Here is a 19,338-nt window from a genome sequence, read left to right on the forward strand (position 1 = left end):
TGCTCTCCAGCTTCTAAGACCCCTTGGGCTGTAAGCACAGATAGGCCTCTGTGTTAGCCATCCTTGTTTAATGCTCTGGACCAGTTTAGACACTCAGAGACCCCAGCATGAAGGTAATGCTGCAGCAGCTTGGGTCTTGGGATCCCTGGGAGGTCAGGCAGTGTGTTGGTGACTGGCCCCACATTGTTGCTGCCACAATGGCCACCCTGGGATGGTTGGCAGAAGTTCTGCTGATAGGTGGTGCTGGTACGGGGAGGCTGGATCTGCACAAAGTGGACAAGGCGCTGGGGGAGGTCACTGAGTCCAGGGCCTGACCGGAAATTGGCCTGGTAGGAGGATTCAAGGGGCCGCTGCTGGCTCAACTCCAGCTCACAGGGTGCCCAGCGCAGGAAGGTGTGCCGCTGCCACAGGTGCTCCAGGTCTTTTCGCCTTCCGATTCCCTGCAGCAGGCAGTAGGGGCCCTCCTCAACGGTATGGGCCATTGGCCCACAGTCCTGGCACCACACACCTCCCTCCTTAGGTCCTCCTCAAGCCAAGCCTGCTTGGTGATGCCTGGCTCCCCTGGCCCATACCCCAGCCTCTTTGGCCTGCTCCCCAGCCATGCCTTCCATTCCAGGGTGAAGCCTCTAGAAAGTCAGTGGGCCCCAGAATACTTGCACATTGTCAGGCAAGCTAGTGGCTGAAACCAAACCTCTGTTGGGGGAATGGGCTATTTTCCAGACAAGAGAGATTGTCAGGAGCCCTCCCTCCCCACAGTGTCTTATCCCCTCCACCCTACCTCAACTTCAACCTAGGCTGAGGGTCTGCCCACTCTCCTTCCTTTCTTCACTCACTTTGTCGAAAGAAGTACGGTTGTCATGCTTGGAGAAGAAGTGTTGCTGTGCTGGCTCCTTTAAAGACAGTGAGAAAGAAGGTGAATGGGGGGAAATGATGCCTACCTGCCCTTAAGATGTTATCTCAGGACCCATAATGGAGGGAAGATGCCAGGAGCTACTACCCCTAAACTGCTAAACTTGCCAAAATCCTGAAAGGGCAGTTACAAATTAAAGCACCGCCTTACTCCTAGGACATCTCATGCTGGCATTTGCCTCCAAAGCAAAAGTCTCTAGGGCTGCTGATTGAGGATGGGGCTGAGGCATCTTCTAAGACACACTGCCATCAGGAGGGCAGTGGTTCAAGGTTCATGTCAGACCCTTTATCTCTAGATTGCCCAGGACCAGGACCAGAGGCTTCCTTTCTGTCCACAGTTAATCCCTCATCAGCAACCCAAACTCTTGACCCTGAGTAAGTACCACCTGAAAACTGTCAATTCTCTCTCTAGCTTGAGCTCTCTCCTGAATTCTAGACTCAGTAGCCAACAGCCTATTTCATAGCCCCTTGTAAATGTCTTCCAGGTATCTCCAAACACATGACTGAGCTCTGGATCATTCCCCAACCCCCCCTGCCCAGAGCCTCCCCCAGCTCAGGCCATGGCAGCTAGGTCCTACCAAACACTTTGAAGTCCCCTTGATTCTTTTCTTTCATACCCTACATCCAGTGTGTCAAGAAATCCTGTTGATCATTCCTTCAATATGAACCTAGGATTGGACCATTCCTCAGCAAGTTCACTGCTTTCTCTCATCCAAGGGCTACCTCCTTCTCTTGCTTGAATTATTGAAAGAGCTTCCTACCTGGTGTCCCTGCTTCCGAGCTTTTCCCTCCAGTCTGTTGTCCTCTTAATAGGCAGAATAATTCTTATGATACATAGATCAGATCACCTTCCTTGTTTGCTGAAAACCCATGACAGTTCCTCATGTTTGTAAAAGACAAAGTCTTCACAGTGGTCCATGAGACCCACACTATATTGATCCCTCCATTACCTGCAACTCGCACTGGCATCTTTACTGCTCCTCAAACACACCAGCTATTCCCACCTTGGGCCTTTGCACCACCTGTGCTTTCTGTCTGGGACTCTTCCTGCAACTGGCCATAGGACTCCCTCTCACTTCCTTCTTGGGAGGGCTTCTTCAAGCACTACACCAGCAGTGCCATCATGCCAACTCTGCATTTTTCACTTTCTGGAATACTATGTGACTACATAGTATGATGTTGCTTACCAGCTAATACTCCTGACTAGAACATAAGCTCATTGTCTGTTTTGCTCACATCTGTAACTCCAACTGTAACTAGAACATAAGTTATTGTCTGTTTTGCTCACATCTGTAACTCCAAAACTGAGCATAGTGCCTGGCACTGGGCCTAATATGTGTTTGCTGTTTAAATCATGAACAGGGACAGAAGGTCCCTGGGGCATTTGCTTTGGCCCAGCTGGGAGCCAGAGAACCATGCCCTATCCCCAGGCAGAGAAAGACCACCTCCCAAACCCCCAGACCTCAATAGAAATCTCTCCCAAGACCATCAACCTTGACTTTGTGCCTGGTCTCTGCCCCCAGAGTCCCCAGTCTCTAGTCAGTCATTCAGCTTCTCCTGCTGTAGACTTGAATGAAGTGTCTGATCTGATGAATTCAGGCTTTCCTGGGTTGGGGTATGAGCAGTGGCTGACAGCAGGTTCCTAGAGTAAAGGCTGGGGCTAGATCCATCCCAGATCCCTGAACCAGATTCTTCAGGGTGGAGCCTGTGGTGTGTGTCTTTAACAAGCTCCTCTATGGGAGATCCTGCCTTAGACACCTGGTGCCGGTTTTCCAGGTAGATTGAAAACTCCATGAAGGTGGGAAGCCAGCCAGCCTTATCTTCCATTCCTCATAAAGCAAGCTGACACGACAGAGATTAAAAACCCAGGACCCTTTTAGAAAAAAACATAGGAAAAAATCTTCAGAATCTAGAACTAGGGAAAGAGTTCTTAGACTTGACACCAAAAGCAAGAGCAATAAAAGAAAAAAATTGACAAATTGGACCTCATCAAAAAAATTTTTCAAGTTTTGCTCTGTGAAAGTTTACATAAAGAGGATGAAAAGACAAGCTACAGACTGGGAGAAAATATTTGCAAACCAAATATCCAATGAAGGAATAATACCTAGAATATATAGAGAATTCTCACAATTCAACAGTAAAAGAACAATCCAATTATGGGAATGCAAGCTGGTGCAGCCACTCCGGAAAACAGTATGGAGGTTCCTCAAAAAACTAAAAATAGAACTACCCTACGACCACTACTAGGTATTTACCCACGGGATACAGGTGTGCTGTTTCGAAGGGACACATGCATCCCCATGTTTATAGCAGCACTATCAACAATAGCCAAAGTAGGGAAAGAGCCCAAATGTCCATCGATGGATGAATGGATAAAGAAGATGTGGTATATATATACAATGGAGTATTACTCGGCAATCAAGAAGAATGAAATCTTGCCATTTGCAACAACGTGGATGGAACTGGAGGGTATTACGCTAAGTGAAATTAGTCAGTCAGAGAAAGACAAAAATCATATGACTTCACTCATATGAGGATGTTAAGAGACAAAATAGATGAACATAAGGGAAGGGAAGGGAAACAAAAATAATATAAAAACAGGGAGGGGGACAAAACAGAAGAGACTCATAAATATGGAGAACAAACAGAAGGTTAAAGGAGGGGTTGTGGGAGGGAGGATGGGCTAAATGGGTAAGGGGCACTAAGGAATCTACTCCTGAAATCATTGTTGCACTATATGCTAACTAATTTGGATGTAAATTTAAAAAAATAAAAAGTAAAATTAAAAAAAAATCCAATTAGAAAATGGGCAAACAACATGAAGACATTTCACCAAAGAGGATATACAGATGGCAAATAACACAGGAAAAGATGTTCACCATCATTAAACGTTAGGGAAATGCAAATTAAAATCACAATGAGATATCATGACATATTAATCAGGATGACTAAAATAAAACATAGAGACAACACCAAATATTGGGGAGAATGCAGAGAAACTAGATCATTAATACATCGCTGGTGGGGATGTAAAGTGGTACAGTCATTCACTCTAGAAAACAGCTCAGCAGTTTCTTTTAAAAACTAACATACAACTACCATGTGACCCAGCAATTGCATTCCTGGACATTTATTCTAAAGAAATGAAAATTTATGTTCCCCCCAAAACCTGTACACAAATGTTCATAGCAGCTTTTTTTTATAAGAGTCAAAAACTAGAATCAGCCCAGATATCTTCTAATAGGTGAATCGTTACACAAAGTGGTATATACGTACCATAGAATACTACTCAGTAGTGAAGAGGAATGAACCATGAGCAACTTAGATGAATCTCTAGGAAATTATGCTGAGAAAGAAAAACCAATGTCCAAAGGTTTCATGCTGTATCATTTTATTTATATGATCTTTTTTAAGGTTTATTTATTTTGAGAGAGACAGAGATAGCGTGAGTGGGGGAGGGGCAGAGAGACACGGGGAGAGAATCCATGGAGCCCGATGCAGGGGCTCAAATTCACGAAACTATAAGATCATGACCTGAGCTGAAACCAAGAGTTGGACACTTGACCGACTGAGCCACTCAGGTGCCCCTATATAACATTTTGAAGTGACAAAATTTTAGGGAGAAGAGAGTGGTGGTTGCTAGCGATAAGAGACAGAAGAAGGGTGGAGGAGCAGGAGGCTGGTGGGTGTGGTCACAAAAGGCCAGAAGCAGGGATACTTATGAGGTTGGCCAGTATCTTAACTATGGTGGTGGATACACAAACTACATAGGTGATAAAATTTTTTAGATCTTAATATGCACACAGAAATGAGAATAAGTAAAACTGGAAATCTGAGATAGGTGGATTGCATTAATGAAAATGTCCTGGTTGTGTTATTATACTATAGTTTTGCAAAATGTTATCATTGGGGGAAACTGGGAAAAATGTAGAAAGGATTTCTATTATTTCTCATAACAGCTTATGAATTTATAATTGTTTCAATAAAAATTTCAATAAAAAAAAAAACCCTGGGAATCTGCAGCAAGTTCCAATTGATCCCCAAATTTCTTTTGCATCTCTATCCTCAGCTGAAGAATTGTACACAGCCCTGGAATGTGGATGCCTCTGTTTTTGGAGGCAGCCCTGACTATGAAAACTCACTATATATATTTTTTTGTCTTTTGATTTTTAAAAAAATTACTCAAAAAAGTTTCATTAAAAAAATTAGCTTTCTGACTGTGCTTGTGCCTTCAACACTTTAACAGCGTTTTTCTGCTCCTCAATAAGGAAAGCACACTTGATCTGGTCATGGACACACTTAGCATATGTGAAGTACCACTCTCCTGACATGGTTTTCTGTTTTAGACAACCTCATAAGAACTTTAGGTCTCACGGCACAAACTTCTTGAAGTCAGCCTGCTCATGTGCCACATGCAGATTTGGGGGCTTTTCCAATCTTGTTGGTATAAAAGTACACAATTCTATTACCATGGATTCAGGACAGCTTAGTTTTGTTAGAGACTGTATTGTAGGATGGCCTATGATGGTATGCCAAACTTTGGATCATTCTGAATGCCTCTAGACACCATCCCCAGAAAAGCAAAACTCACTATTCTTACAGTGGCAGGATAATCTAGTGACTCCCACTGACTTAAGTTTTGTTCTCACAATAGTGAGAGCCTGGTGAGAAGTGTGGTCATTTCCTTCCACCCAGGCAGTTCTGAGTATTCCTGTACCTGGAGAGAATTTCACCTGCTTCTTTGCTTCTAAACCATCTAATGCTCCTTTTCCATTGAGGTAGTAAAGCCTATAGTCTCTGAGCAGGTGCAGCTTGGGCTGGGGTTCCAGCTGAAGAGGCCTTGGAGGAGAAGTAGATTTCTTGGGAGGGGGCAGTATTTGTGTATGGGAAGGCTAAGGGACCTTGTGGAGGCTGGGCATTTTGCAGTCAGTAGGGTGCTGAGTGAGGAGCCCCTGTAACAGACTGAGGCATGGCAGGGGTTGCACCGCCAATGAAAGACCTACTCCAAATCATGGGTCCCTGGGACTCTTGTCTGATCTTAAGAACAAACAGAACCAGGATTACATGTCCCAAGAGTTAGGTAGGTGAAAGCTACCAATAAATTAATCTCATCTAGAAGATACAAAGAAGAAAAGAGAAATTTCTTGCGTCTAAATGACATGAACAAAATTTCTACCCGCTCCAAACTAAAGAAAAGTGGTGTCACATCTTAGAAAGGTTTTCAACAATAGCTATAATCAGCTGGCTGAAATCTGGTATCTCTCAACTAATAGGAAAATAAAATGTGCACCTTCCCCAAGCAGTCCCACTAATTAGAAGAGCTTTAGACCCAGAAAGAGCCACTATACTTGGCATTTATACAATCTGAGCCCAAGATACATAGATCATGCTGTTTGGAGCCAGTGGTAATGCTAGTAAATGATTTGTGTAGCAAGTCTTCAATTAAAATATGCCCCAAAACATGTTCCCTACTTCTTTCCTGGGGACCAGATTGAGAGGATGTTCCAGTTTTTAGGATTACAACTGCCACTGGGCTACTACAAAAACCTAGCCAGAAGTCCCCGGTTTGCCTCTATCCCTGCATTACCCCGGTTCCATTACTCTCAAGGGGAGGTGGACCCAGATGAGCAGTCTGGAGCTGCATTTGGGCCTGGCTCACTCAGTAGGCATTGCCAGCCAGTGCTTCCAACTGAGAATCCTAAGGAGATTCAGGCTCCATAGCATGGCAGCCTCCAGGACCCTGTTCTTGGCCTGGGAAAGCAAGTGCTGGAGAATTCAGATGGCAGATCAAGTAGGATCTGTCTAGAAGCTGGGAAGCAAAAAGCTGTAGTGGGCAGAGCATGTTCCACACACTCCTCCAGGTCCCTTTCCAAGGTCTTCCCACTGCTGTTGCCCACAGGGATGATCTGAGTGCATTCCTCACCAGGCTGCCTTCCCTCTGGCCACTGGAAAGCCCTGGGAGGAGATAGAGAGAAGAAAGGAGGAGGTGTTTCTTCTCTTAACTCCCTCCCAGGCTAGCCCTTGCCTGTCTGTGTCTCTCCACCCAAGATCATGACTCCTCTCAGTGTGGTTCTCTCCACACCACCCTCTCTTTCTGGGTTCTAGGAGCCATACCTTCCCCTTGTCCCTTTGGGTCCAAAGGTACTGACCACCTGGTTGTTACCAACTTGTGATACCACCTTTACCTGAGGCTCTTACATCTATTCCTTTGCATGTACATTCTGCTGAGTTCTCCTGCATTGAGTGAGCTTTTTACTGTTGGGACCCCCAACTGATGCTCAGTGCCCTCTCCTTGTCTCCAGGCCTAGAAGCAGTGGAGGGTCTGGGCTCTGCATCTCTCTCCTGTTCTCTGGAAGCCTTTTCCAGCCACCTCTGCCATCACTCCTTTCTGGTCCTCGTTGGCTACACATGTCACTTTATATGCTTCTTCCCTCACCAGAGAAGGCCTCCTGGGGCCCCCAGACTATAAGGCTGACTGTGTGTTTGACCATGGGCTTTTATGACATCAAAGAACCTAGGCTTGAGAGCAGTTGTTGGCAAAACTCAAGGCTTACATTATGGATTCTGGAAGCTCTCTTTCCATGGCCACTTACCCAACCTGGGCCCTGACTCTCCCTACATCTAGAAAGAACATTGAGCAAGACTATCTAGCCTGGTACTGGCTCTTCTCCACCCTGTCTGTAAGGGGAAGACCTGCCACTTCAGGGAAGAGGAGCCAGGCCTCATGCATTTCCTGGGGATAGGCTGGCATAAGATGTCAGTCCAGCTGTGGTAGGTCTAGGGATGATGCTCTTGGGGTCTGAGACAAGTAGAAACTGGCCCAGCCACCCCAGCTTTCCCCAGGGCTACCTTGTACCTGACATCGCCGCAGGAACACTGCTGGAGGCTGGGGCTTGGCTGCAAGACGGTATTCTTGAGCACTTTCACTCTTGAATTGGCCTCTGTAGTGCCCATAAAAGCCAGTGTTGTGCTATAACAAGGCAAGTATGAGGGTGAATGCTTCACAAATCCTTATCCTGAGTCTCAGACCTCAGGGTCTCCCGGCTAGAAGCCTCTCTTGGGAGCTACTGACAGAATAAAAAGAATCTGAGAACAAGAGACACCCGTCTGCCATCCATCATTAGAACAGTTGGCTTTAGCTGTGCTGGCTCACCTGGGAGGGCTAAGTGTGTGCAGGGAAAGGCTACCTTTTTTTTTTTTTTCTTTCCCTTCTTTCCTTTCTTCCATCTTTCTTCACTATCTTTCCCTTGAGGCCCTAATATAAGCTGGGGAGACAGCAGTGAAAGGACTGAAAGATCCTGGCCCTTGTAAATCTTCCTTCTAGTGGAGGAGTCAGACACAGCAAATAGGGTCAGGGAAGAAATAACCTGATGACTAGGATCAATAGTGATAGAGAACAGGGATAGCCCCTCATGACATTGAGGGTGGGACCTGAACGTGAGAAGGAGTCAGCTGTATGAGGAACAGCAGAAGAATATTCTATGGGATGGGAACTGAAAGAGTAAAAGGACTGGAGGTCAGAAAAAGAGAGATATGTTAGAATAAACAAGAGGCTTTATGACTAAAGGATTGTGAGCAAACAAGTGAGGTAAGGTCAAGGAAACACTGGTTTAAAAATATGCATTCTCGGGCCACCTGCATTTTTTTTGGTTGCCTGGGTGGCTCAGTCGGTTAGGCATTCGACTTCAGCCCAGGTCATGATCTTGTGGTTCATGGGTTCAAGTCCCTCATTGAGTTCTGTGCTGACAGCTCAGAGCCCGGGGCCTACTTTGGATTCTATGTTTCCTTCTCTCTCTGTCCCTCCCCCATGCATGCTCTTTCTCAAAAATAAATAAACATTAAACAAATTTTTTTTAATAAAAGAAAAAAGAATATGGATTCTCTTCTAAGAACAAAGGGAGACTTTTCAGCAGGGGAGGGGCTCAAACAGGTTCTGAGCTGAGGTGATTCAAAGCACTGAGCAAAGTTTTGAGAACAGGCCACTGTCCAGTGATATGATCTTTCTCTGGGGATTGAATGGATCCACCTTGGGCATCCATTGACAAAGTCATGAATACCTGTTTGCCACATACCCTGATGTTCTGGGGCAAGAAGGGCGCCCTCTGAAACTGGGACACCTAAGCAAGGGATAAACTTTTCAAAATAAGTACTTCACTAACAGTGATACCTTCTGGAGAGAATTTCAGAGACAGGGACTGGCAAAAGACAGAAATGAGCATTTATCAGGGGTCTAAGAAGGAGCCATACTGTGTTGATGTCATTAGGTGGACACCCTATGGACAATAAGCATGTCTAGCCAGGGAACTCCTAGAGCCCAACTCTTTGTCCTGAGAGCTCCCTGGAGAGGACAGTTGTGGTTGGTCCTCCATGATCATAGCCCTGAGCAGAAAGAAGCTCTCCCAAGTTTGTCCTCTGGCCATTACTGTGGGTTCTTATACATGACTAAGAGGCCCTTTATCTTTTCATCCCACTGAGGGCTCAGGTTGCCCAACTTGTCTGTCCATCTTTCTACAGTCTGTTGGACGCTGCTTGCTCAATCTTCAGTTTAATTCAATAGTATTTACTGGGCCTTTACTGCATTCCAGGCATGGGATATACACATGGAAAAAAACAGTCTTTGCCTGCAAGATGTTCCCAGTATAGAGAACAGTCAAATTTCAGAAGTATGGGAGGACCAAGCAAAGGACTGGGAATAAATGGGGTGGCTATTAGACTAGGAGGTTCAGCTGGTTAGCATCAGACCAGGACACATGGAAAAGGACATGGCATTGTAAAGACTAGGTAGGCTACAGGGGTGACCTCAGAATGGCAGAGGGGGAGTGGGAAGTTCAAGGTCCTTCATGAGCCTGTGTGCTCAATGAAACCTGTCTTGCTAAATTTATTCTCATGATTCATTCAAATTTCAGGTACTACCCTAGAGCCAAGGGGCAGGATTAATTGTAAAATGCACTCTTACCCAGGATCCTACTAAAGCACTTTGCATCTTTCCAGGAAGGAAGCAGAAAAGGCAAACTTTCCTCTTGTCTTTTTGAGGCTATGCCTGAGGAAAGAGAATCTCAGAGGTCAACCTCTTGTTGCTTAGTGACAAAGAGAGGTTGTGACTGCACAATGCTGCTGGTTGTTGAGGCAGTGCCCAGTCTGCTACCCCTTTGTGCTTCCTGCTTGGTTTTACTTCTTTACTTCTTTATGAGAGAAATATGCCCCTCATCATTAACATTCTGGGAGAGTCCTTACATATAGAAACATAGTCCACAGTGGAGTGTGATGAATTCAGTCAATGAAATTTCAAAGAATATTTTAGAGGTGAATCTTGCATTTTAGAATTGTGCAACCATACTGCCAGGGACATAAATTTAGAAAGCATTCCGTGGACTCAGAAGAAATGTTAAAAGGGTTTATGGCTCTTAGGATAAAAGTGCTGCTTCAGAATAAGGCTCTGTAAACTTTTCTCTCAGGAGTCTATGATGCCTGAGAACACTGGGGCAGGTGACTGTTACCATGGCCCCAGTGAAGAAAGAGAGCATAATAGAGCAGCAAAAGAAGGAGCATGAAAATATTTGACATTGTGGTTCCATTCCAAGCTACTCTTTGGCAGATTATTGTCTCTTTCTCATTTGTAACACAGGGACATGAAGAGTTCAGCCCTTTCACTAACCAAAAGAAGAGGCAATCAGCCTCTAAAAATGTACCAATAAAAAGCAGGGGTGCCTGGGTGGCTCAGTCGGTTAAGTGTCTGACTCTTGCTTTCAGCTCAGGTCATGACCTTAAGGGTCAGGATCTCATAGTCAAGATCGAGCCCCATGTTGGGATCCATGCTAAGTGTGAAGCCTGCTTGGGATTTTCTCTCTCTCTCTCCACCCCTTCCCTGCTCGTGTGTGCTCTCTTTCTCCCAATAAACAAACTTTTTTCTTTAATTTTTTTAATGTTTATTTATATTTAAAGGAAAGAGAGACAGAGCATGAGCAGGGAGGGACAGAGAGAGAGGGAGACAAAGAATCTGAAGCAGGCTCCAGGCTCCAAGCTGTCAGCACAGAGCCCAATGAGGGGCTCAAACTCATGAACCGTGAGATCATGACCTGAGCCAAAGTCAGATGCCCAATCGACTCAGCCACCCAGGCACCCCAAATAAACATTTAAAAAAAAGAGTTTAGCAGGAGGAAACATTTAGACCCAGCTGGTATCACTGGTGTAAGCCCTACTAGCCAGAAAGCCCACCCTACTATAGTTACCCTTAAGATCCCTTCTCACATGTATTCACAGGTACAGAAATGTTCATTGCAGCATCTGCATAGGGAAAGAAAAAAAACTGTAAGCAGTCTGAATGTTTTACCAACAGGGCAATAAGAAAGATACTTGAATCCACAAAGATATGTCTTAAAAACGGTGAGTCAAAAAGTCAAATTGTAGAAATATGCACAAATTATACCATTTATAAAATGATTCAATCATGTAAAACAATGTTATGTATTGCTTATGGATACAAACATATGAACTAAAAGTATAAAACATGCATAGAAATGATAAGCATCAAATTCAGGATAGAAGATAGATGAGATCATGGCTTGAGCTGAAGTCAGACACTTAACCAACTGAGCCACCCAGGTGCCCCTAATATATGTACACATACATATATATATATATATATTTTTTTAATTTTTTAATGTTTTTATTTACTTTTGGGAGAGAGAGCAGCATGAGCAGGGCAGGGGCAGCGAGAGGGAGACACAGAATCTGAAGCAGACTCCAGACTGCAAGCTGTCAGCACAGAGCCCGACGTGGGGCTTGAACTCAAGAACCATGAGATCATGACCTGAGCCGAAGTCAGACGCTTAACCGATTGAGCCACCTGGGCGCTCCTATATGTATATTTTAAATAGGCTTTTAGAGCAATTTTAGGTTCACAGCAAAATTGAGTGGAAGAGATTTCTCATATACCTCCTGCCCCACACATGCATAACCTTTCCTATTATCAATATCTCCCACCAGAATAGCACGCTTGTAATTGCTGAACTTAAATAGACATGTCATTATCCCCCAAAGTCCATAGTTCACTCTTGGAGTTGTATATTCTATGGGTTTGGACAAATGTATACTGCCAATTACACGAATGCAATTACACGTATGCACCATTATAGTATCATACAGAATAGTTTCACTGTCCTAAAAACTCTCTGTGCTCCACCTCCCAACCCCCTAACCCATGGTAACCACTGATCCTTTTACGGTCTCCATAATTTTGCCCTTTCCACAATGTCAAATGGTTGGAATCTTTTTGATATATATTCACTTAGGAAGATATATTTAAGTTTCCTCTATGTCTTTGCCTAGCATGATAGCTCATTTCTTTTTAGTGCTTAATAATATCCCATTGTCTGAATGTACCACAGTTTATTTATTCATTCACTTACTGAAAATGATATCTTGCTTGCTTTTAAGGTTTTGCAATTATGTAATAAAGCTGCTATAAATATCCATGTGCAGGTTTTTGTGTGGACATAAGTTTTCAAGTCCTTTGGGTAAATACCAAAGAGCATGATTTGCTAGATCATATAACAAGACTATGTTTAGTTTTGTAAGAAACTGACAATCTTCCAAGGTGGTTGTACTATTTAGCATTTCCATTAGTGGTGAGAGTTCCTGTTGCTCCATATCCTCACCTGCATTTTGTGTTTGTTCTGGATTTTGGCCATTCTAACAGGTGTGTAGTACTAGCTCATTTTTTTAAAGTTTATTTATTTTCAGAGAGAGAACACAAGCAGGGGAAGGGCAGAGAGAAAGAGAGAATCCCACGCAGGCTCCACAATGCCAGCATGAAGCCTGATGTGGGGCTAAAACTCATGAATCATAAGATTATGGCCTGAGCTGAAATCAAGAGTTGGGAAATCAAGAGTCTAGTCACTTAACTGACTGAGCCAACCAGGCGCCCCTCATTATTGTTTTAATGTGCACTTTCCTAGTGATATATAATATTGAGCATCTTTTCATATGCTTATTTGCCATCCATATATCTTTTTTCTTTTTTTTTTTTTGGTGCATTATGTTAGATTTTTAGCCCATTTTAAAATCGGGTTGTATTCTTATTGTTGAGTTTTAAGGATTCTTTATATATTTTGGATAACAGTCCTTTATCAGATACCTTGAATCCACACACTTAGTTATAATCAGGTTTTTGCCCCTACTACAACGATTAAAACTGCTTCTGTCAAGGTCACCCATAATTAATTCTTACTTTTCATTTTCCTTGACCCATCAGGAGCATTTGACATTGATGAAGTAGGCAGTTAGTTAGACGTGATAGGTGCAGAATGTGCACTCTCACTTCAACCTCTGCCCCAAAGTGACTCCCTAGGTTCATTATAATATATTTACATTGTGGGTTTCACACCCCCAACCCCATGGGCAAGATGGCCAAGACAATTCCAGCAAGAACCTTGTAGGGCCAAAAATTCCCCCTCCCAACCAGTAGGAGTCCTCCCTTCTCAGTCAGAGTTGGCCCTAGCTATGACCCATAAACTATGCAAACATAAAAAGAAAAGACACCCATCTTAAAGACAGTTGCCATCTCTGGGCCTGCCCACTTTCCCATCTTAATAAACCTAATAAACTGCTTTGTGCTTGCTACCTTCCTCTGGCTGTCTTTATTCCAGTGGGGATCCTCATGTAAATCTTTCCTGGGGAATCCAAGAACCAGCCTTCCAATCAAACCTCCATTCTCCCACCTAACAAAATGGCTGGTCTCCTCCTCCTCTTTGAAGGATGGTCCAGGAGGCTTCCACAGCACCTCACTCTCCTGGTGTCCCTCCCCTGTCCCTGACCACACCTACTTTGGGTCCTTTGCTGCTTTGTCCTTATCTAGGCCTCTAAAGTGTGTGTGTCCTGGGGCTCAATCAACACGTTTTCCATCCATGCAACTTTATTGGTGAACTCTCTATTTCACGACTTTAAAGGCCATCTATAACCATTAGAGGCAGAGTTACATAGACCCCCTCCGCCCAACACCCTTTGCCCCTGTCCACTCTGCCCTCAGGCTGCCCCAGTCAGTACCTAGCAGGCAAGGTACCTTGGACTATTTCTTTCCCCAACAGGCCAGGCCCCCAGTTCTGTGTTCCCTTTTGACCACAGCTCCTCTCTTCCCAGCGGCTCCCCTTACCCAGCTCTTGTTAGGACCACTTGGGCCCTAGCCATGTCCTAGCCGCTGGGCACACAGTCCTCTCCGCATGCAGCAGGGTGTGTGTCAGGTAACTCCTGAGCAGTCTGCCTTGCTGAGGCGATGCTGGGTGGGGTGTGGGTGGCAGCTGGGTGTGAATGTGGAGACACGCAGGTACCTCTTGAGAGGTACACGTGGGACAGGTAAGGCATGCAGCAGTACTCGCCGCGAGGTAGACCGCCTGGCCTGGCCAATGAAAGTGCTGGTGAAACCGGCACGCCCGTTAAAGCCTTTAACGCGATGCGGCAGAGGGGGCGGGCCCAGAAGGCAGGACTTAATCCTCATTGGTCAGATAGGGCCTTGGGGGCGGGACCACGCATGCTCAGGCAACTTCAGTGGGACTAAGTAGCCTTGAGGTAAGATCAGAGACGCCCCAGGTGGGGCGCGAGCTGTCCCTCAGAGGTGGAGGCGCGGGGGGGGGGGGGGGGGGGTGGCCTGGAAGGGCAGGGAGGGGGAGGGGGTGAAGGTGGAGAGGTCCGGGAGCCATACGGGGGCCTTGAGTACAGGTTCGAGATTTCTGGCGACGTCGAGGAGTTTCTCGGGACGCCGGGTTGTCCAACTTGATCCTTGTCCTGGAATTCCTAGCCATTCATTCTTTCTCTGTGATGGAAGACCTCTCTGGCTCTTCAAGGAGACTTTCTGTGCTCACCTTTGGAGTTTTCGTCAGATTCCCGGGTGTCCACAGCCTCTCATCCCGAGTCTGGGATTAGGAGACGCAAGAAAGAGAATCGGCCCAGAAAGCGTGAACAGGAACCCGGGAAACTGGGATTTGCCTTATAATTATGCAGTATCCCTTGGAGGCCTCTGGAAAGGACATCTGAATGATTTAGTCTGGGAGCCCATAGCGTGTCTCCTAATTGAAAAGAGACTGAAGATGAGAGTGGACGGTCGTATGAGGTTTAGGAGGGCCTGGTCGAGGCCCAAGGGGCACAAAGTCTGAGAGAGAGAACTGTTTTTTTCTGTGACCGAGTGGAGGAGCCAGAAGAGCACGTGGAGGACCTCACACTGTGGCCTCAGGAGTCTCAGTGTTGAAGATGGGGGTCAGATGATGGCGGTGGTGTACTTCCCCTTAGGGCATTCTCTTCACACATGTTTCTCCCTTGTCTAACTCCTTGCCAGCGCCCTTCCTAGGGAGACAGTTGTATACCTTGCATGCACTTAAACGTTTCCTCTGCTTTTATGCTTCTTCTAATAGGATTGGGAGATGAGAGGGAGAGAGAACCCTGCCCTTGAAAGTTTGTAATGTGTGCATTTCAGTTTTCATTTACCTAGTGTCCTACCTAAGAATGACTACTACTTCATTACTAGTGTGCTAGCATCTACAAGGATAGGTATAGGCAGATCGGATTTCTGCCCTCTGGGAATTTAAAGCCTATAATAGGTAGCATGGTGACAGGTAAATGCATAGAGAACAGATAAACCTGAGGCTGAGCACATCAAGCCCCATGTGGTCCTTAGACATAGGCAAGGGTGCAACCATGGGATTTTCTCAACATTTAAGAAATCTCTTAGGAGTAAGTTTGGTCTGGAACCAGGAGCATAGTTATTCTAAACCCCAAGCCACATACTGCATAAATTATTCTCCTTTCTCAACATAAACAGAAATGGAAGATGATAAAGGATTTACATCTAGATGTAGTAATAATGGTCTTGTAGTGATGTATGTAAAATTGTCTAGATGCTAAATCAAGACTCTAGAAGGAAGAATTTCTGAAGTGTTGATGGAAGAAAAAAGCTCAGACTATCAAAGAAATAAGTAAACATGAGTCAGGAATCCTAGATTTACTTCAATTCTTCCTCTTTTTTTAAATATGTAATAAGTCTATGCAGATCTAGGGATTTGAAATGTAATAATTAAAACCAAATCATATGTATTTTTAAATTTGTGGATACTTGGAAAGTTTTGCTCTATTGTCCTAATTTAGTTCTCATTAAAAAAAAAAAAAACTGATTTAACAATAAATATTTTCTGGGCACCTATTATGTGCCAGGCACAATTTCTAGAGTCTGAGGATATAGCAGTGAACCGAACACAAAAATTCCTATCCTCAAAGAGCTTAACATTACATTCTTGTAGGCTTGGATGTGCGTGCTGAGACAGACAAAACAAGGTAAATTTTAAAAATATATAGTGTATTAGAATAATGGTATGCTTTGGAGAAAAAGCAGAGAAGAAACATTGATTATTGAGGTGCTACAGTTTTGAATAATTTGAGAGAACCCCTGGAGGTAGTGGATGTGGTTTGGCCTATTATGCTGATAATCTGAAGGAAGAGTGAACCAAGTGGAGAAAACAGTATGGGAAAGGGGCCTGAAGCTGGTTGTGTGCCCAGCAAGGGAAAGCAGCAGTGAGAAGCCCCATAAGAAGTGTGGAATGGAGTGTAGATGGAAAAAAGCAGGGCTAAGGGGAGATTGCAGACACCAGAGATAATCATGGGAATTCTGGCTTGTATTGGAGTAGGGTAGGAGCAGGGATAACATGATCTGACTTAAAGTTAGAGGAACTCTGAATCTAAAGTTGTCAGATTTAGCAAATAAAAATACAGGACACCAAGTTAAATTTGAATTTCAGGTAAACAATATTTTTTTTAGTACAAGTGTGTCCTGGGCAATATTTGGGAAGTTCAAATTTGAGCATCCTATATTTTATCTGGTAAACCTATAGAAGAAGGAACTTAAAGTGGACAGATTCTGAATATGTTTGAAGGAATCATAGTATTTGCTGACAGACTGGATGTGAGAAGAGAGTCAAAGAGGACTCTTAGATTTTGGCTTGAGCAACTAGAAAGATGGAGTTGCTGTTAACTGGAATAGGATGACTGTAGGTGGAGAATGTTTTGGGGGGAAAAAAGACGATCTTAGTTTTGGACATGTTGGTTTGTGGTGCATATTAGTCACCCAAGTAGAGATGTCAGGCCAGCACTTGAATATAGGAGTCTGAAGTTCAGGAGAGGGGTCTGGGCTGGAGGTAACAATGTTGGGTGTTGTCAGCTAATACAGGCATTTACCAATTCATACATCAATTTTTTGTGTGGAAAATTTCAAACATGTCAAGTAGAAATCATTGGATGAATGAATGCCAATGTACCCATCACCTAGCTTCAACAATTATCAACCTAGGGGCAGTCTGTACCCCTTTCCAGGTCCCCTAATCCATCTCTATTATTTTAAAGCAAAACAAAAGTTTTGAAGATTATTTTATTCATTTAAAATTTATGTATGTATAAAAGATAAGGACTCTGTTTTTATCATAACCACAATATCATTACCACACTTAAAGTAACAATTTATTGATATCATTAAGTAGCTAGTCAATGTTTAAATTTTCTTAATTGCTTTCTTATAATTCAGGATCCAAACACATTGTATTTGGTTGGTGTGGCTCATAAATCTCTTCTAATTTATAGTCTCCCACATCTCTTTTTTTTCTTGCCTCTTATGCTTTAAAGGAATATGATCATTTAAACTGTAGGATTAACCCCTCTGGATTTTGCTGATTCCATTCCACTGGTTCTATTTAACCACTGTATTTTCTGTATACTGGTCCTTACATCTAGAAGGTTAATTAGATTAGGGATCAATATTTTTGGCAAGTATACTTCTTTGGTAATGCTTGGCACCTCTTGTTGAACCTCATCAAGAGGCTCATACTAGGGCTGGTTTCTGTCTTTGTGAATAAAAGATCAACTGAAGGGTTTAGGTGTTTTCAGCCTGATCTATTCATTATAAAGTTTCCTATTACCTTTCACCTCATGGTTTAAACAGCCATTTATGATCATTGTCTAGATCCATTATTTTCATTGCACCTCCAAAATGGTAATAATCTAATTGTACCATTCATTCTGTGTTTATTAGCTGAAATACTTCTATAAAGAACATTCTCACATCTATATGTTGGTTACTTTGAAGTGCGTCTTTCTAGAAAGGTAAGAGAAATGATTCTTTTGTGTACCCTACCAGCTTTCAAAATAATAAGGTGGTTGCGTATCTTCCAAAGTGACTGACGAAGGGTTTAAAAACTATAAATTTAACAGAGGAAGCCCTTTAAGCTAGCTCTCCAGTAATCTTTGGCCCTGGTAGTCTTTGATAGCTTCCTTGTTCTCTGGGACTAGATATCCCAGACTCAAATTGTACATTTTCTGCCCCAAAACTGGTTCCTTTTAGTGGTGAATGGTATTTCAAGACCAAAAGCTGGGTGCTAAGATTGTACATCAAGAATTACTAATAATTTTCTATTTATTTCAGACCTAGGATTGTAGGATTTTTGCCTAACCTTATTTTGTATTTCTATCTCTTTTCTCATACACTGAAAATTTTTATTCCCAATGACTACATTAATATATTATTGATTTGCTGTATTCTGATAGATGCTACATGTATATATGTATGTATATTACATGTATGTCTATATACATGTATATTATACATATATATATGTATATATATATTTTTTACTAACTATGATTGCTGAAAACACACAGATTCCTTTACTGTTCATTTTGTCTTTAGGCTACACTTCACTAGAGATGTGGTATCAAAGTATCATATTTAGAGGCACTGGAAATAGACCCTCCTTGTGGGGCTCAATAACCAACTTGTATGTTCCATTTTGCTCCTTTGTAGGAATTGCTTGGTTTTTCCCATTTTTTATTTAATTTCGTTTTGTGACTATGTGATTATATGTACTTATATTATAGTATTTACATTATTCTAAAGTTGAAACTGTAAAAACTGCTACAGTTGGAGAAGTCTAGTTTTCATTTCTAGTCTCTCCACCCTATCTCTGCCCTCCAAGGTAAACGTTTTTGTTGGTTTTCAGTTTATCTATTTTTCTTCTCTCTCTCTTCCTCCTTGCTTTTCTTCTCTCCTTACTTAAAAAAAAATAAGCACATTGCTATGTGTGTATATTTATTTATATTCATGTTCCCTTGACATTTTTGGATGAAATATTGCATACCACATACACTATTCTTCACCTTACCTTTTTTTTTCTTTGTGCTTAGCAATATTCTGGGAGGTCACTCCCAGAGTATATTGAAGTATATCTTATATACACAAGAGTATATATTCCTTTTAACAGTTCCTTAAAACTCCATTGTATGAATATACCATAGTTTGTTCAACTATTCACCAACTGATGGGTATTGAGTTGTTTATGGTCTTGCTATTATAAATGGTATTGTATTGAAGAGACATGTGTATATATAATTTTCTATTTCTGT

At 43.1% G+C, this 19,338-nt stretch overlaps 3 protein-coding genes and 1 pseudogene across 16 annotated transcripts in view; 2 read left to right on the forward strand and 2 right to left on the reverse strand.

Annotated features, from left to right (window-relative positions):
- The window catches only part of NDUFAF3 (NADH:ubiquinone oxidoreductase complex assembly factor 3), a 339,096-nt gene that overhangs the window by 119,368 nt on the left and 200,390 nt on the right, over positions 1-19,338 (forward strand). The gene's annotated exons all lie outside the window — the stretch shown is intronic.
- On the reverse strand, positions 52-14,369 carry CIMIP7 (ciliary microtubule inner protein 7). 13 transcript variants are annotated; one of them, XM_060633665.3, is made up of 5 exons: positions 14,060-14,369; positions 11,158-11,193; positions 7,759-7,879; positions 834-890; positions 52-461 (listed from the first exon to the last, which is right to left on the reverse strand). In XM_060633665.3, exons 1-5 carry the CDS (start codon positions 14,092-14,094, stop codon positions 54-56), a joined length of 657 nt encoding a protein of 218 aa, XP_060489648.1. In that variant the 5' UTR covers positions 14,095-14,369; the 3' UTR covers positions 52-53. The 13 variants fall into 13 exon arrangements, with proteins under 13 accessions (XP_060489648.1, XP_060489651.1, XP_060489650.1 ...); XM_060633668.3 differs by lacking the exons at positions 11,158-11,193; positions 14,060-14,369 and adding an exon at positions 9,866-9,980 and having other exon boundaries at positions 52-440; positions 7,766-7,879; XM_060633667.3 differs by lacking the exons at positions 11,158-11,193; positions 14,060-14,369 and adding an exon at positions 9,866-9,977 and having other exon boundaries at positions 7,766-7,879.
- LOC132679809 (large ribosomal subunit protein eL34 pseudogene) lies at positions 4,280-6,820 on the reverse strand (annotated as a pseudogene).
- Positions 14,589-19,338, forward strand: part of IHO1 (interactor of HORMAD1 1) — a 34,081-nt gene continuing 29,331 nt past the window's right edge. The window contains exons 1-3 of one of the 2 annotated variants that reach the window (XM_060633641.3): positions 14,589-15,156; positions 16,194-16,227; positions 17,972-18,042. The gene's annotated coding sequence lies outside the window, so the exon portion shown is untranslated. Of the gene's footprint in view, positions 16,228-17,971; positions 18,043-19,338 lie in introns of both variants that reach the window. The other variant, XM_060633640.3, reaches the window with a different exon arrangement.

This window comes from Panthera onca, chromosome A2, assembly GCF_046562875.1.
Source record: "Panthera onca isolate mPanOnc1 chromosome A2, mPanOnc1 haplotype 2, whole genome shotgun sequence".
In the NCBI taxonomy this organism is placed as follows: domain Eukaryota; kingdom Metazoa; phylum Chordata; class Mammalia; order Carnivora; family Felidae; genus Panthera; species Panthera onca.

Bases quoted from the DNA above. Each gene is read 5' to 3' on its own strand.
- CIMIP7 (XM_060633664.3), bottom strand. From the start codon at position 8,136: ATGGAAGAAAGGAAAGAAGGGAAAGAAAAAAAAAAAAAAGGTAGCCTT. The intron at 7,880-8,062 runs GTGAGCCAGCAC...GCCTTGTTATAG, and splicing joins CACACACTTAGCCCTCCCAG to CACAACACTGGCTTTTATGG. The intron at 462-833 runs GTGAGTGAAGAA...ACCGTTGAGGAG, and splicing joins ACCGTACTTCTTTCGACAAA to GGCCCCTACTGCCTGCTGCA.